Source organism: Chanodichthys erythropterus, chromosome 7 (genome assembly GCF_024489055.1).
Source record: "Chanodichthys erythropterus isolate Z2021 chromosome 7, ASM2448905v1, whole genome shotgun sequence".
In the NCBI taxonomy this organism is placed as follows: Eukaryota; Metazoa; Chordata; class Actinopteri; order Cypriniformes; family Xenocyprididae; genus Chanodichthys; species Chanodichthys erythropterus.
Window position 1 is genome coordinate 14,003,672 of NC_090227.1, and position 18,767 is coordinate 14,022,438.

General features: G+C 42.8%; 2 protein-coding genes across 3 annotated transcripts in view; one reads left to right on the forward strand and one right to left on the reverse strand.

Moving 5' to 3' along the window:
• The window catches only part of gse1b (Gse1 coiled-coil protein b), a 264,123-nt gene extending 259,907 nt beyond the window's left edge, over nucleotides 1–4,216 (forward strand). For both annotated transcript variants that reach the window (XM_067389833.1, XM_067389834.1), the window contains exons 15-17: nucleotides 28–312; nucleotides 555–658; nucleotides 2,100–4,216. In XM_067389833.1, the coding sequence (XP_067245934.1) occupies nucleotides 28–312; nucleotides 555–658; nucleotides 2,100–2,237 (527 nt within the window). In that variant the 3' untranslated portion in view covers nucleotides 2,238–4,216. The remainder of the gene's footprint in view (nucleotides 1–27; nucleotides 313–554; nucleotides 659–2,099) is intronic.
• A 724-nt stretch (nucleotides 4,217–4,940) lies between these two features.
• The window catches only part of gins2 (GINS complex subunit 2), a 32,323-nt gene continuing 18,496 nt past the window's right edge, over nucleotides 4,941–18,767 (reverse strand). The window contains exons 4-5 of the mRNA XM_067389037.1: nucleotides 5,767–5,893; nucleotides 4,941–5,283 (exon numbers count right to left, since the gene is read on the reverse strand). Coding sequence (XP_067245138.1) covers nucleotides 5,167–5,283; nucleotides 5,767–5,893 — 244 coding nt within the window. The 3' untranslated portion in view covers nucleotides 4,941–5,166. The remainder of the gene's footprint in view (nucleotides 5,284–5,766; nucleotides 5,894–18,767) is intronic.

An 18,767-nucleotide genomic window follows, 5' to 3' on the forward strand; every position in this document is an offset into this window, starting at 1 on the left:
GAATCAAAACTTCTCTTCCTCTATCAGGTGGTACCTTGGTCATGTCAGAACAGAACCATGCAGTAGATTCATCCGTGCATTATAACATTCCTGAGCTCCAGAGCACACCAGGCCGGTCCAAGCCCTACCCACACCCTCCCTCATCACAGCCCAACGGACAGCACTGCCTTTCACAGCCCTCCCACCAGGAGATCTCTGCCGAGGAGTCTGAGGAAGAGGATGAGGAAGATGACACTGAGGAGGATGAGCCCTCCACATCGAGGTGGCAGGGTATTGAAGCCATCTATGAAGCTTATCAAGAGTACACAGAAGGTAAGATATGTGGTCTCTTGGGTGGTACTAGGAACTGTTGCATGATGGATATCACAGTTCTTGTCAGCAGAGGAACAGCTCAGCAAATTCCTAAGTTGTGGTGTGCTGGTGTTTGTGATGCCAAGGGACTATTTGGCCCAGCTGTCTTTCACATGAACAGTGTTTGTAGAGGTCTCTGCAAATGGGAATACAGGACACTTCCTCACGCTTACCTTTCCCTGTATCTTTCACTCTGTCTCTAGAGCAAAGCATTGAGCGACAGGTTCTCCACAGTCAATGCAGACGGCTGGAGGTGCATCACTATAATCTCAGTGTAACTGCTGAACAGCTCTCACACTCAATGGGGGTAAGTGTTAAACACACAAATGCTAAATGACGTTTTATTAACAAAGTCTGGGAGAAACACTTTCAATCTATCTCCTTCTCCTCGGACAGCACACCAAATACGCATACTATTAACTATCTGATTATTTGTAAGTGTGAACTCATGAACTTCTCTTTGACTTTTATTTTTACCTGATATTAAAATTTATTTTCAGTGGATAGCCTAGACGCATTACTATTTAAACTTGATATTAACATGCATTCCAAATGTGTCTCCTGTGACCAATTGTGGTTGGATTTCATCAACTCCCCTCTTATTTCTTCACACTCTACGTCACTTTTGCGGGAGCGTCGAGTGCGTTGCACAAATATTATTGAATAAACATACCCATGTTACACATCAAGGAAGTGAACGAAAAGGAATCTGTTGTTGTTTATCCGATACGATCACAAAAAAAATTTGATGTTAATGCCATGTGTTAACAGAGTCTTTGAATAAAGTTTGTAGTTTTAATATCTGTGATCAAACTTTCAGCAACCTGTTTTTTTCTAGTAACTCTGAAGACCTTGAATAGCTTGCACAAAGACCCTAGTCTTTGATTAGGGTTGAAGTTAAACTTTGCTGAGTAGTGGCCTTCCTAGGTCGGATTAGTTGAACCCTGTTCTACATTATGTTCTTACAGCTTGTGGTACTATAGATCAGGGGTTCTCAGCTCTGGCCCTCGAGTTCCAATTTCCTGCAGAGTTTAGCTCCAACCCTAATCAAACACACCTGAACAAGCTAATCAAAGTCTTCAGCATTACTACAATGTTACTGGCAGGTGAGTTTGATCAAGTTTGGAGCTAAACGCTGCAGGAAATTGAACATCAAGGGCTGGAGTTGAGAACCCCTGCTATAGATTTATACTTGTTTATACTGCACACTTATCTACTATCCTCTACATTAGTGTATTTCAGGGTTAGAAATTGAAAGGAGTTTGGGGCAATTGCACAATTAAACAATCTATTACAGCTCCTATAATTAAAGCGGAATGTGAAAATGAGGGAAAAACATTGATTTGGCATTACATTTAGAATGTAGCATCAGATTATTTTTACTGAGCATTATAACCAATCACACATCTTTCTGTTGAGCTTGTAGGCTCTCTCATCAAAGTAAAGTAAACAACAAAGTACAGATACAATTAAAGAGATTAATTTTCTAATGCGTAAAAAGCAATAAACATTTTAAGCCATAAAATTCATAAACGTTCTTAGCTGGATTTGTCTGTGAAGCCAGAACATGACGTGTCATTCTCCCAAACATGAAAAGGTGTTCTATGTATTCTAATAATCAACATTAATAATCAAGAGCAATAATCGAAAATAATGATTTGGTCATACTATTGCTGCCCTACCCTGTAATGAGTTCCTGTTTGTAATTTTATAATGTCTTATAGTTAACATGTGCATTTTGTGTGTAGGAGCTAATGGCTCAGAAGCAGAAGCTGGCGGCCGAGAGGGAGAACCTACAGGCAGAGCTGGAGCACTTTAAGAAGTGCCTGACGCTGCCTCAAAGCCCCTGGTCTAGGGTTCACTTCAAGGGCTATCCACCCAGGTGACATCCTTCGGCACCACCAACCACCCACTTAGACCACCCCCCACATCCCTCCCAATCCCCAAAACCCAGACTCATGCTCTGTCCATTCGGAGAGCCTAAAGAGAGATAGTGAGGAACAGAAGATCTGCCCCACAAATTTGCCATCCACTGACCTCCACTCCGACATCATCCAGTGAGCAAAATCACACATGAATAGACATCAAAGCCTCCAAATGCATCTAATTCACAGAGAATGCCATACCATTTATTGAGAAAGAAGAACGCAGTTGAAACACAGCTCCGCCCACCTGCCATCTCTTTCCCATGGAGGTCATGCCTAGAAATGCACTTAAAGACAAAAAACCCGAGAAACTATCTGGAGGTACTGTTATGACAGATGACTCTTTTAAATCTAGGGAAGGAAACAAAAAACATCAGATAAATAAAGGAAAATGTTTTATTTCAAGATTTAGAATAAAGTTTTTTAAAGAGGTGCTTCAGCATTGTATTGTAAATAATTTCAAAACAATGAAAAAAAGAATTTTGTATGTTTTTAATTACTTAAATCATTGTTCTTTGGAAGAAAAAAGCCTGCCATTGTTTTTCTAATATATTAATGCTTTTTGGCGTTAAGCAAATGGTTTACTTTTAGTGTTTGCTCAGCTACTGGTCAGAATAATGCTTTCAGGACTTGTGGAGTGATGGCATCACTTCCTTTTTGCCTGAACTACAGTAGCAACGGACCCAGGACCTACCGCCAACACAGTTTCCTCTTATCCCACAAGGCCATGCATCACAGAATAACTTTACTCCTGCATTCTGATGACGCACCCACTGATATGTATGACCCAGGATGTCTACTGTCATTCATCATTGCCTAGTGGTCACCCGTCTCTGAAGAGTTCTGGACTGCTACACTGAGTTGTCTTTTTTGTCATGAAGCAGCATGCAGCCTCTTTGGATTTCTGTTTCCTGCATTAAAAAGGGCATTTGTACTAAAATATGATTTTCTGATCTGTGTTCACAGAAAGCTCAAGCGATGAGAGTTTGTCAGAGGAATTGACATGCACAAAAATTAAATCCATAAATAATGTTGTACAGTAAGAATAATTATAATTTGTTTTATATAGAAAACATTTTCGCCATTGACAATTACTGTGCCAAAGTTTTAGAGGTGGCATGCCAAAAAAAAAGTCAAAAGCAAGTTGAATTGAGTCAATCCTGCTGTAATTGGAAAATTCCAAAAGTTTTTCCAAAGAAAGTCTGCTCCGTCTGAAGACGTTCTTGTTTGCCAAGTTTTTATACCATAGCTTATCAATGACGCATTTTAACATGACCACAAGTCATTGATAAAAACCATGAATATGGGCCTTAAAAACATTTATGAACTCTGACTGCTTGTAATATCTTTTATTTTCTACCTTTTTATACTATTCTGTTAGATGATGTAGAACCTGGAAATGACACACCTGTTTGTTTTCCTGGCACTTATCCCAACCCAACACATGCTGTATCTCATGTATATGGCACTGTGTTACAGCATGCAGTTATAAACCGAATACATACCTTTTTTTTTTTTTAATCCAAATTTAGTGCAAGGTTAAAACACAGAAGTGTCTCAAATGCATCTTGATGAAGCACAGGTGAAGACTTTGGTTGCACTCATTTATTTCAGCCATGCTGACCCCGAGCAGGCATGCCATCAGATTGATTGCTGTGTGTGTATCAGCTTCACATGAAGTACTACCACTCCCTGATGAGTGCAGATACAAACCTGCCTAACACACGCATGCACACACAGTCGCCCCCAAACTCAATGGAGGACATTAGATGCTGTGAAACCAATGTTTGTTTGTTTTTTTCAATTTTTCTTTTTTTTGATTTTTTTTTTTATGTACTTGTTTGAATTCATTGTAATGTAATATATTCTTTGTTGAGTGTAGTAATTAGGTATTTATGGATATATTGCTGTAATTTCAGACAAAAATTAAATATTTCAAAAACGTGTTTGCCACATGTGGATTTCTTTCATTTAATGTGCGCATATTTCTGAAACGAACATTGGGGACTTGCTCAAAAAACAAAGTACAGCAGAGCCAGACTTTAGGTGTAGTGGATAGCAGCACCTCAAGCTCTTGTACTGAGCTGACAGATATAAACATTACAAGATTCCCACACCTGTCAATTTTTGGCCAATGCCTTGTGATATGTTTTAAAACTAAAGAGATTGAGGTTATCCATTTTTCAATACCAAGAACACTTCATAATGAAATATAAATGGAATTGTCACAGTGCAGTATGAATATAAGCAACTCCTGCCTGATGAAACAATATTTTCAGACATCCAGAATTCATATTTAGGAATGACACATCATAAAGGTGGGAAGTGTGTGACCACCATGATGAGGAAAGGAATTCTGTTTTGGCTTTAAAGTCAGGGTGGTGAAATTCTCGCATTCAAATGTCCAAAATGTTGCCATTTTTTCCACTTGCTCTCAGCAGCAGATATAACTTTCTCAATTTAGACCTTGAATATTCTTCATTAAGTTGTGAATACAAATTAAACATTGTGGTTTAATTCCTTTTGTTTTTGTGCAAACAATTGCCAGCAAAATTTGGAAAATGAATTTTAAATTTAGACAAAAATATAAAACGATCAAACAGCTTAGTTCTGTTAAAAAAAAATAATAATAATAATAATAATAATATCCATTACATACAAACATTGATTAAAGGTTTTTATTAGACCAGATAGCTACACTAATAGTCACTATTTACAGGCAGTGGTCGAGTTCAGATATGATTTTTTTCTCTTCAGACAGTCAACAGTAATATTTTCAAACATCTGTTCAATAAACACAAATTTCATTCCTATCATATGGTTTACTACATATAACACAAAAAACGACAGATCAATCTGGTAGAGAATGTCTCCGGTATTTCATAACATCTCAATAGTCCTGACTTTTGCCCGGCTGCAGGTTTGAGCGCAGTTTATACATGTAGTTCAGAGAATCGAGCAGAAATGAGCGTGTGGTGTTGATCTCCATTAGCGTGAGGTTATCCAGCTAAAGAGATGAGAAAATGAAAGTTAAGTGTTTATGAAAAGAAAAAAAAAAAACCTGCCAACCCTACCTTTAACCAGGGTATAACATTAAGAATATTTATTGTTTACCCTGCAAAATTAGAACTATAGCCACTACTTACCAGACAAGGGACATTATCTTGGAAGCTGAATGAAAATTCTGTTTAATGTATTATGAAAACTCACTGTAACGTTCAGTACTCAAACCCTCCTCCACAGTCCAACAAGAGCATTAATTAAAGCTAAATGGCAAACTTTTTTTTACATCTGAACCCTGGAATCCAACAATGAAGTTACTATTCCATTCATATAGAGAAACATTAATATTAACATAGAAAAGGCCTGAAAATATATTTCCAGGTTTTTTATAACCGTGGAAAACCTGCTGTGTTCAGAGTGCACCGTAATTCTGTGGTTCTGATCCACTCAAGTCAACTGGTCACAATAACTAGCAATTGTGCTTTACCTGCGCGTGAGCCTCCTGCTGGCTGATGAAGCTGTCAGCAGAAAGTCTCAGTTTGGCCACGCGTGTATCCCAGATATCCTTGACCAGGGTTCGAATCTCATCGGCTTTGGGGATGTTATCTGCAGCACTGCACACACACACACACACACACACAAAAAAAAAAAACGTATTTTAATAATTTAAAAGCAAAATATGCTTTCGTAGAGGCTAGCAATAGCAAGCTAGCTTTGAAAGCGAAAAGGGGGAAAAGATCCCACCCTCCCTTCAGAGTGATCTACAAAGCCATGCCTCCTCCAAAACTCATTCTGAACAGGAAACTAAAAAGAAAAAGTAATTGACTAGAGGTTCTGACAAAATATGAATTGCTGTAGTCTATTTAAAATTTTTGAATGATTCGCTCATAAAGGGACACTTGATATTCAACAATGTTTTTGATCTGCCTGCTATGACACCATTGTATGCGAAGTGAACTGAGCTGGATGATGACATCACTGTTTTCTCCAGAGCTGCTGTATAAATAAATGAATTAAAATAATAACTAATGATTTTTACAATGGAAATTAATCAACACCGAACTTTACTTAAGCTGGACAATGACACTATTTTCTTCTAGAGCTGCTGTGCAGCCAAATTTTCACTGTAATGCTGCTTTGACAATCTGCACTGTAAGAAACGCTTTAGAAATAAAGGTGACGACTTGTTTCATTACAGGATGAACCAGAATTTTTGAACAAATCACTTGATGAATGATTCAATCACAGATATATTTTTAACAACCACTTGTCGCCACCTAGTGGAGAACAATGTAATCAATACAATCATCATTTGAAGCACCAAGTAACTTTTAAAATGTGTTTTTCTCCATTTTGATGTGATCATTTGATCATTTTAAGACAAAAATAATGATACTGTGTTGTTGAAAAGACTGTGTGTGAAGCAGTTTCATAACATAACTACAAATGCAGATCTGAATGTACAGGTGTGATTTTTGGACACAGGCGGATCGTGAGCACAAATAAGTGTCTTACAAATAAGATCGCGTGGGTGTTTGAATCGAGATGGCGATCTTTTAATGATTAATTGCAAGGGCGTAATTTCCACTGAGGAAAGGGACATGTCCCCCCACTTTTCAAAATCCCGTTTGTGCCCCCCCCACTTTCAAACTACTTTGTTATGATTTTTTTAACCGCATGCCGTCATCGCCATGGAGGAGCAGAACACAGAGAGCCTGCCTGTGTATATGCGCGCAGGAACGTCGCGTGCACACCATAGACTTTAAAAAAATATGGACGTAGTGTCCGTGACGTCACCAATAGAATACTGAACAGCAGTTTTGACGCCTAAATGAGGCCGCGGCCATCTTAGCTGCGCGTTACCGCACGTCACTCCTGGATAACTGAAAATGGGCAAAGAGGCGGGGAGGTGGTTTGAGCTGATGTGATTGGTTGCTGAAACCACGCCTCCCTAGCTCAATGTGACCATGTTAGCAGGCAAAAGAGCTATCTATCTAGATACTATCTAAATCATTAATGAAGATAAGTTTTATCATCAGAAGATTCTAAAGGTTTACTGTCAATCTACGGTGTTTCTTTAAGATATAGATGCTCTATCAAATCTGCAATATCAGGTCTGCAAATAACAACATGGAAAATCAAAATAAGACTTCATACCTTTATAATAGAGATCGCGAGATGTATCAAATCTGTGGCGCTTGGGTAAAATATAAATGTCCATTGCAAAAAAAAAAAAAAAAAAAAAAAATTCACATTTCTTCTGAATGATCTGCTCTCTGTCATCGTTCTTCAAGAAAGGATGCAATCTGAGCAGCCTTTATGTTGTAAAACTGTATACGATCGTATCTAACAAATAAATGAGCCTGTGTCCAAAGTATATTTTTTTCAAAATAGTGCAGCAGTTTTAGTTATAATATCCAAGCAGTGCTGTCAGAGTTGTATATCCTCCTGGTATTGTCATTGTAGTTAATCTCGCAATCAAAACTTTCAGCCAATGCCACGATCCAACAACGTGTGTTCTGTGTCTCTTCCCCATGCATGCACACAGACACACATCAATCTCAAATATTATGCAGCAAGCCATATTTTATAATTGTATAAAATAATCGAGAAAAGAAAAAGCACAAAAACGGCTGAGATGCCAAATTCAGCGGCAGCTGAGGTAACATGACGGCTCACAGACAGCGCAATCTACCCGTCACTCAAGTGACCACGCCCTTAATTATGCAGAACTTTAAGGCTTAATATAATTTAAACGGATAAGTTATAAAAAAAATTCACCCCCCTCAGAGTTGTCATGAAGGGCAAAAATAGCAGTATAGGCCAAAAACCACAGTTTGAACCAACCTGTAAACATGTTTTTTTCTGCTATAAACTTGGCCAATTTAACATGGGACTCTATGAGATTCTGCTCTCTTTTGGAGCCTGTCCCTAGCGGCCAGTCGATGAATCGCAGTTTAAGTTACTTCCGTATTGGCTTCATGAGAGAAAGGGGGAGGTTGCCGCTTGGTGCACACTCTAAAAACAGCTCATTGAAATATGAGCAGGTATCGCGGTTGTGGTACAGTCAGCGATGAAACGCCAGAAACAGCAACATATGACTTTAATGTTGTCATGGATGAAATGAAAGAAGTTGGTTGATTCAGTAAATTAGCTCAGGTCAGGATAATCATATGAAGAGTTCAGATGCAAAAGCCGCTAAACGCCATCTCTGTCAAAAATGAGATAATGACATTGAGGTGGGGTAGCCAATAACATGGGTGCAAAGTTGGCGGGAAAGCTTTCCCTTTGTTTGGCCTCACGACTTAATCCAATGATTTATGACTATCAGATCAGATCTCCAAATGGAGTGTGTTCTTCACAGTATCATTAAACACATAGAAAAATGCATTTGTCAGCTGTGTGACACATCTCAGTGAATAGCTTGTGTCCGGAGCTTTACGGATAGACCAAACTCGACAGATCAGAAAGGCATAGACAAGAAGTTATGGTTTACAGACAGAATTCCACTATTAAAATGCACACTAGCACAAATACACTCATTTAAACACTAGGAAACATGCATAGGCCCTAAAATATATAAAATATATATTTCAGCCTAGTGGTAGTTTACAAATACAGTTCAAAATGTATGATTGTATGTTTCTTTGTGTGTCTGCGTGTGTGTTTTTGTGTGTCCCTGTGTGTGTGGGGTGTTGGAATGTGGATCTGGTCAGTCTCTGGGGGGGGGGGGGGGGGTGCTCCTTTTGAAGTCACCAAAGTGAGGAAGTTGCACCTTTCTGTTTATCCTCGCAGGTCCACAAAAGTGTCAAGTGGGCTCATCTTTGGCAGATCTGTTCAGAGCCACGATGAGGTTTTACAACCCAGTCCAGCATGCTAAAAGCGTTCTGAACATACCAAAGTTTATTGATTATCCTGATACGTGTGCATACGCTACAGATTCCCCCTTTCGGCCAACGAAGTTCCTGTGCGGACTTCGTTGGACGGTAACCAAGTTCGATGGCACATGGATCCGGATGGTCACGCAGCAGGTGGTTCCTATTGGTCCTCGAGGGAGGGCAGATAAGCACCTGTCCATGGATTCTTGCAATCCTTTGATCCCTTGGGATAGGATGAAGGCCAGGCCCAGGGCGAGTGAGTACTTGATTGCCATGGAGAGGCAACGGGTTGTGTTGGCAGGAGTCCAAGCTTGGGCTTTAGGTGAGCTGGTCAGGACAGGCAGTCGTGAGAGTGCTTGGAGGGCTGCATCAATAGGAGTACTGTCACTTAGCTGGGACCCCCCTTTGTCAATCCTCAGTTCCATTCCTGGATCTAAGGTGTGATGGTGATCACTGGGGGAAGATGGGATTTCCAGTTCTGACTGGTCCTCTTTGCTTGAGAGACGGGGTACCTGGATCCACTTACTTGGATTGGGCAGGTTGACACGAGTGGCGGTGTTGTGCTGATTGTAGGTTAGGGTGGCAGCATGAGTGGGGGTGTGGACGAGCAGTCGATCACCCACAATCTCGGCTTGTGTTCCGATGACTGGGGTGTGAGGCTTGGCCTCGGCAGGGCAGCGTGTGTCGCTGGTCATAAGCTGCAACCGGCCCATTCCTTCAGTGTGGTTTCTGAGGAAGAGCTGGTTTGGGCAGAAGGACTGAAAGTCTTTGGTGAAACTACGCCTGCAAAAGTCGGGAGCCAGGCACAGCCGTGGGTTGCTGTTGTGGTGGGCTACCACATCTGAGGTGTGTTTCTTGGCATGGGTGTTACATTGTCACCACCTGATATTGACCTTGTCTTTGGGTCTGGAGATGTTATCTCGTTCACCGCTGGGTAGATTGAGAAGGACGGCCACCTCATTCTGCTCAGGGTCGACGTGCAGCAGGATGGCAGCACCCAGGGAGTCAGTGAGGTGGGCTGGAACAGTCTTGGTGGGTCTGCCAGTAGCAAAGTCCAGCACACTTTGTGTAGGATACTGAGGGATCCTATTCTTAGCCACTCTGTCCATAGAGACGCTAACTTCTCGCAGCAGGTCTGTCATCAGAGCTATGACCAGCTGATTTTGGGCAAAGTCATTTGGGAAGGCTGTAAACAGTTGCTTCATTGAGTTCGCCGTTTGGATCAGCAGGAAGCTGTGATTACAGAGAACCACCACAATACCTTTCCGGGATTTGCAGGTGATTTGCAGGGTTTGGCTCTGTGTTGCGAGTTGTTCTTTCAGTTGTAGGCGGAGCTTGTTGCGATGCTGATGAGGGGAGCAGGCTGTGATGAGACTCGAGTCTCCTGGTTGGTACAGGTGCAACGGCAGTGGCACCTGCCGTGCCTTCAGTAGTTCCATGGGGAACACCTGAGTTGACTCCTGTATGGTGTCTGTGATGGCCATGAGCATCAGAGGAGGTTTTGCAGTCCAGTCTTTCTGGTCGACTGACTGTGGAACGTGACTCCTCTGTTTTGCAGTGGAGCTCGATGATTTGCGTTTGCAGTCTGGACGTGATGGCAAACTTGACATCCTCTGGCGTGCTCTGCCGCATCTTGCTGCAAGCTGGGCCAGTGCGCCACTTGTTTTAATGTCTCAAGCGTGATTCTGGTGCCATGGTGTTTGGCACATGGTGTGTCGTGGGTATATATCCGTTCACCCCCTTTTTGGCCCTGTGGCAGTACAAGCTTTGGCGCTGTGAAGACATCAGGGACATATTTTAGAAATTTCACTCCCACACACAGCATGTGGTTGGTTTCATGTAGTCGTTTGTGGCTAGGGGCCGCAGTGGGACCAGATGCCGGGAACGGGAGGTTGGAGGGGTCTGAGTGGTGGTACAAAACATTTCGAATGGAAATGTTGGAAAGTTTGGTTGTCAGTGGCAGTAGCAGTAAGGCGGGAAATGTTGCAGGAACAGTCCGCTGGCTGCGGGTTGTTGTTGTCACACTAAGGGTGGGTGAATGGGGTGGGTGTGACCATAGCTTGTTATGCAGGGTGCCAGAGTTGGCAAGGGCATTAGTTTGGTCGTTCACGCCTTTTTCACGCCCTGGTTGCTTTAAGCATCTTTTCACCTTTTCCCCGTAAGTGATCGTGTCGTGTGCTTGGGTGAGGTGATCACATGTCTGGAACAGGTGTTGATGTTTCACCAGCTTGTTGCATTCAGTCTTGAAACCAGTTTGTTTCCAGCCCAGAAGATGGCATGTGAAACAAGGTCTGGCATAGTGTGAGTCTGTGCACCTGAGTTCTCTGATATTATGGATAGAGGAGACTTGAAGAGTTATGAGGTTAGCTGCTGCTTCACCATACTGACATGATTGGGGACCCCACCTGCCATTCTGTGATTGGCAGGGTTGGTCGCTTAACCATCGTACCCCTGCACTTGCCTGTAGGATGCCCTCATCAATGTAAGAACGTCCCTCGACGTAGGCCATGGGCATTCCTTGGCACGCATTCTCTTTGAGGTACCTGTGACAGGTTGGTCGCTGTTGTTGGGGTACCATTATCTCAAGTGTCAATGCTGGTGTGCTGTTATAGCCGTTTTGGCAGGCAGCTGAATCTCCGCTCTGTGCAGACTTGTGCTGTCTGGCACGTCGTGGCAGTGGCACTTGCTGGTTTGACTTCCTGAAGTCGATGGTGAGTCGCCACTTGCTGTCTGGTTTGACAATGGACCAGGTAGGGACTGAATAGGTGCTGTTGCCTGGGCAGATAACACCTTTTCTTTCTGTTGAATGAACAAACTCCTGCACTGGTTCATGTGGGGCGATGTGACCTTCATGCTGCCTGATGAAGGTGGGAGGAGCATTTGGGTGTGTTGCACTATGCACTGTGTGAAGTTTAGTGAGACCACAGCATAAAAGGTCTTTGTCAAGTGTCACTTTGAATTTGTGCAAGACGTTTCTGAGTCTTTGACAGTCTGCGTAATTCTTTAGGGCACTTGCATCTTTCTGGATCTGTTGGCCTTTAGGCTAAAACCTTGGGAACGGCTCCTCTGTTGTGGTGTTAGCTGTCAGGTTGGCTGTCAGAGGTGCAGCGCTTTCCTGAGTTTCACAGGCAGGCTGGTTAGCGACTGTGGGTACAGCGAGGTGTTGGTCCTCCATCAGCTCCATTCTGCGCACCTGTTTGGTGGGTACCAGTTTGATGGGAGTGATGGAGATGCTCTTGAAGGATGGCGTGAAGCTTGTGTTGCTTAAGCTTCCTTCTGGGACCATGGCAGCTGGTATTAAGTTAATGACTGTTAACCTGAGTTTAAAGTCATAGGGGCCGTGGTCCACTATCCATTCTAGATGGCAGGCTTTGGGAATGCTGATGTCTGTGACCATGCATTCGTTGAGCCAGCTGTGAACTACGTAGGGTGACACTTCAGGTAGCGGTGTGGCTTTTAGAGCAAGTCCAAGTTCCACGCCTTCAGGTGAAAGTGTGAAGGAGCCCAGCATGTGGCTTAGGGTTTGACCACATTGCCTGTTGAGCCAAACAGCACCCCCTTTGGTGTAAGGTGGTACTACCGTTTCCTGTGTGTGGAGCCAAACAGCACCTCCTTTGGTGTAAGGTGGAACTACAATTTCCTGTGTGTGAAGCCAAACAGCACCCCCTTTGGTGTAAGGTGGTACTACAATTTCCTGTATGTTGATCCAAACAGCACCCCCTTTGGTGTAAGGTGGTACTACAGGTTCCTGTATGTTGATCAGGATGCCGACCTGTTGGATAGTCTGGCCTGACAGGAAGTTGGCAGTGTTGACAGGAACAACAGGAAGCTGTACAGTCATCGGGGCCCACAACAACTCATTTGCACTGTACGTATGAGCATTAGAGTGCATCAGGGTGTCTGGAAGGACCAGGAAGTGATGGGTTAAATGCCGGTTGTTCCATTTGAAGTTCAAAACGCAGATGTCCTTGACAGTCATCATGGTTGGCAGACGAAAGTCTAGTGGAAAGTGTGTTTGCTTGTTGACAAATGGGAGGTCCGGTGTTCCTTCACTGAGAGCATTTAACAGCGTGTGGCTGAAGGCTGAGTTGTCTGCCCACAGTGTGAGAATAATGTCTGTTGTAGTTACATCATTCAGCTGTGAGTCTGTCGTGACCTTGGAGCAGAGAGAGTTACAGTCTATGGTGAGTTGAAGTACGCCGGGTGGCGACCTTGAACTGTGCTCTGAGCCGGGGTTCCCGCGGTTAGCTGGGAGATTTCCCGCGACCTCTGTGACCTGACCGTCTGGCTCAGGTGGCCTGGGTGACTGGGAAGGCAGAAGTTCACACACTTGAGCCCAGATTTTCAGCGGTCTGGCATTAAATAAGGGCTCAAAACAGTCTAGCAGGTCTTTGTGGATGAAACAGGGAAACGTGTCCATTTGCGCTACACACACCGGAGGTGCCAGGCTCACTCGACCAATGGTGTGGTGCATGGGAGCTGTGTGTTCAAGGTGGACCTCATTTGGACTGTGCGACTGCACATTCAGCTCACATCTTTGTGACTTGAGAGTCTGGCTTTGTCTTTCAGCTTCATTTCTCAAATCTTTCAAAAAGGTAAGGACAGGTTTCTGGGCAGTGGTCGGAGACTGTGTAACTGGTTTGATTTTCTACAGTCTTTTCAGGAGCAGTGTTCTGCTTGGAGTGAGCTTCGTCAACCAAGTTTTGCAGCTGCTGAGTAGACATACTGCGTGAGCAGGCCAAGGCTGCCAGGTGATCACTCACCACAGGGTGCAGCTCTCGGAGAAGCAGAGTGTTGAAGATGAAATCTTCCTCCATCGCTGGCTGACGACGTGCTCTAAAGCAGGCCATTTGCTGTCGGCTGTAGCAAGTGTATGGGTTATTCAGTCTGCCCCGTTTTAGGTCCATGGCAGCAGGGAGCCCTTGATCTGATGCAGGGTCAGAAAGCTTTTGGATCAGAGCCTGTCGCAGGTGCTGGCAGTTGGATGTGACAGCTGCTGGCGAAGGTTCTTGGCCGCTGGACATTTTGGGCAGCGGACTTTCAACCCCATTTGGAATTAGGGCTTCTTGACTGGTTAGGGGAAACTCGGTGATGTGTGTTTCCCCTCCCATGCCACTTTTCAGTACTCTGTAACCAGTGTCAAGTTCATTCACATAGTCTCTTTGTTGTTTCGGAGCCATAACTCCTTTCTGGGTCTGTTTGAGATGATTTTCACAGGTCAGGGCTTTAGTGTGTCTGTCTTTCAGCTTAGTTTCTGCTTTGGCTAGGGGAGCTTCGCTGTGTTGGAGTTTTCCAGTCAGTTTCTACGCTCCACCTCCAGGTGGAGCTCTGCAAGGGCTTTTTGAAGTCTTTGCAGCTCCTCCTGCAGCTCGGGTTTGGATTCGTCCGCTGTCCAACGCTGGTCCTGGGTCTCGACGAGTCGCTGATCGTGGTGACGACTTATAATAATGCATGATTATATAATTCTTTGGTTTGGTTCCAGTTAACTGGTGCAGACAGTTAGTGGAATGTAGGCTAGACACTTAATTGTCGATAGCCAAAAGGACCACGCGGGTCAATTTGTGTGGGTGAGTGCCGGATTTGAATAAAGATTTTGACAGGCGGTAGCCCTAAGAGTCCTTTGATGACTCTCGCTGCTCGGTCGTCTATCTATTACTCAGTTTTCCGTGATGGCTCTCACAGGCTCTGCTTTTACATGAACTGAAAGAAACAAACACAGTAGAGAAGCAAAACAGAACAGGGTGGATGCAATTAAATGAGAAATAGAGCAGTAAACAAATAGAAAAGAATAAAAATAGAATAGCAATAAACTAAAACAGAAGGGCTAGAGGGGAGAAGTGAAACTTAAACTTCCTATTCCAGCTGGGTTTATGACGGTGTCAGGCGAGTGCACTGTTGCGTCATAAAACCTAGAGGGATGGTATGGATCGAGAGCATAAGGGTTGGCCCGCACCTGAATAATTGAAGAATATGTGATATTCTGTGGCTTTCAATTAGGTGAAGTGACTGTATGTCACTTAATTTAGGCCTGGGTGAATCGTGGGTGCTCAGATAAGAACTCAATGGCAGGCCACCTTTCCTCGACGTTCAAACACTCTACTGCGGTGTCCGTGGCCACCTGTCCCCTTTGTACCACGGTGCAACCTCTCAAACAGGGAACACCAGCACAATTGCGCACTTTGGCAAGGTATTTGCACCAAACGGGCGGTTCTGTCGTACAGAAGGCTGAGCAGGGAAATTAAACAAAATTGCTGTTTGTTGTCAATCTGGCTCGTTGCCTCCCTGTACCTGATACACAACTCGCTGATGTCCTTGCGTGTTGCCCGTGATACGAGGTCATAGTGTCTCCGATTCACACACAGTCAGTGCAAGACCCGCCAGGCTAGGCAGTTCCACTCACTGGAACTCACTGGAGCAACCGTCAGCTCACCACAGGGCACTAAAGGGCCTTATCTGCAAGTGCACAAACAGTCAGGTAAACACGACTTAATTGTAAATTTAAATCTCAATTTAAATCTTGTTTAAATAGAATTTAAATAATTAAGTGTGTAGGATAAAAGAGTAGGGGTCTAAAATAGTAAAAATAAAGTAAACATAAAATAAAACAAAAACAAATCAGATGCACTTGATTCAAATTTGAATTAAACTCTGTTCAATTAAATTTAAAAAGTGCATAGAATAACAGAATGGGAGAAAGGAGAAAAGAGACAGCCTTCCCTATTTGCAGATTTTTCCTAAAGAGAATTGCTTGTTGATAGCAAAATGCCAACTGATTGACACTACTTAATTTTAAAATTGAATTAAATGCTATTTAATTAAATTCAAAATAAGTGTATGAAATAAGGGAGGCTTGGGTGTGTGTGAATATTATTGCCAGCCAATAACAACAGGACCCAGAACTGAGAGAAGAGTGAATGAAATAAAACTAAGTAATAAAGGGAATGAATTTCCAAAGTAAAACTAAAGAAATAACTTGAGAGAAAGAGAGAGAAAAGACAAAAAGGGAATGGATGAAATAACACAAAGTAGAATAAAAAATAAAATAAATAAACTGAAATAAAATAAAATAGAGTAGATCTGTGAATACAGGAAAAAGAATACAAGGGAAAAGAGAATTGACTTATCTGGCAGTGTCCACCAGGGGGCGCACTCTCAGAAAGTGAATTCTCTTGTTGGAAAGGAAACTTAATTTAAATTAAAAATTTAAACGTGTTTAAATTAAATTTAAATCAGTAAAACACATTCCAACACAATTGGAAAGCATAACCACCAAAAGCAAATTACTTTTACAACTCCCCGCAGTATAGAGAAGCAAAAGATAATTTGGGGATAATTTCAGTTCAAAGTATGGAGCGGCTTTAACTCAGAACGTCCACGCGGTGGCGTCCATGAGTCCACACAACCAATAAGTAGGGAGGGGTGCCACACCTGAGCAGACTGCCCTCTGGCGTCGGGTCAGAGTTACTGCATCCCCTTTCTTTAATTCGTGATATAAAAACCAACGCGCTTGTGGGGTTCTGGCCCTTACGCTGTTTTAACTGCACAATCACGATTACACTATAGAATCTCGCGGATTCTTTGGTGCCAATTCACTGGACACTAAACATGCACTCCTTTCGTGAGTACACAACTTTGGGAATCAGTCCCAAAGTTTTGTGCAGACTTAGTGCACACGAACATGTAGCGCTTGCGGGATTCCTTCGCCGCGGGTTACAAATCAACATTGGATCAGAATGTTGATATAGCTCCAAATTTTACACATCAATCGATAAACCAGGTGAACTGCTCTCCGATTAGATTTGTAAGGGGGATCACGTGGTTTGGGTAGCTAGGCCAAACGGCGTAACCCAGGAGCAAACCAGCTATGGTGAATTTTTGTTTTTGGACGACATTTCACGGTCAACCAAGGCTAGGCCTGCAGTGTTTTTAGACACAAACAGCAGCTTGTTAACGGTGCGTAGAGTGAGGACCCGTGCGTCTTCTCACTGAATAAAGCGCGCATGTACATTAAGTCACACACAAATTATTCTACATTGCTCTTTTACCAAAAACCAAGTTTAAAACGTGCCTTTAAATTCTCCACCAAATAATATGTAACGAAATGTATAGCGGTTATTAATCAATTTATGGATGAAATATGAATATAATAATTCATAATGTTATGAATAAATTATGATTCATATATCGACCCAACGGGGAATTAAACATATATTGTGAATCAATAACAACGAATTATAATCAATTACATATATGATTAGTTCTGGTTTAATAATTATTTAGAGAAACTGTTCGTTTGTCCAGCAAACTAAGTCCCTCACAGAATATTATAAACAGAGTTATTCTCTGGCCGTGAAAATAACTTATAGCATCAAAGCATAAAGCGATCGAAAAACGTTAAAGTGACTTGGTTTTCAGCTGAAAGAACAAACAGAACAATCGAGCGTGAATAACGTTTTAATATATGCAAACTACGAATACAGAGGTTATACATCTAAATATATATACAAGAATATACACACCTATGTACAAGAGTGGAAGTAGAGAAGGAAAGAGAGAAGGCAAGTAGCAAACTCACAACCAGTCCTAAGCCAGCACGGAAATCAGTTTCATCATCTAAGATTGAGAAACGGCAGTATACTTGCATTGGTTGCCTGTGTCGAATTTCAGGTTAGCGCTGGTGCAATTCGTTGGCTTCCTCCGTTCCGCAGGAAGGTTTGAACTGAGGACGAGAGTGAGTTTCGCTGGAAGATGGCGATCCCGAAGCTGAGCGCGATGGCAGCGCGTGGTCACCGGAGAGGTCCGGGAAAAACGTGCACGAGATGCTTGTGAGACAATCGGGAGAGAACACACAAGAAATTGTGCGTCTTTGCTTTTATGACAGATAAGCCGACACACCTCCTTGAGGTGGGGTAGCCAATAACATGGGTGCAAAGTTGGCGGGAAAGCTTTCCCTTTGTTTGGCCTCATGACTTAATCCAATGATTTATGACTATCAGATCAGATCTCCAAATGGAGTGTGTTCTTCACAGTCTCATTAAACACATAGAAAAATGCATTTGTCAGCTGTGTGACACATCTCAGTGAATAGCTCGTGTCCGGAGTGGTGCGCTCCTTTTGAAGTCACCAAAGTGAGGAAGTTGCACCTTTCTGTTTATCCTCGCAGGTCCACAAAAGTGTCAAGTGGGCTCATCTTTGGCAGATCTGTTCAGAGCCGCGATGAGGTTTTACAACCCAGTCCAGCATGCTAAAAGCGTTCTGAACATACCACAGTTTATTGATTATCCTGATACGTGTGCATACGCTACAATGGAGTACGATGAAATGGATCAGCCTGTCCTACGAACATTGAATGGCAGAAGAAAACATTATTTACCTCAAAACTCTGCCTGTCATAAGGAAAAATAGCCTACAGTGGAATTGGCTTGGTCGCAATTGTATCATGCACTCATAACAGTTCTTCGTGCAATGCCGTTACTTTGAAGGAATCGAATTTATTATACATCAAACAACAGCTCTATTTCGCCAAAGACAAAGTCAAACAAGATGCTATTCTTCTGTCTCATATGGAAGCTGTGACATGTAAACGGAGGCAAGATCCCTGTGTAAAGAG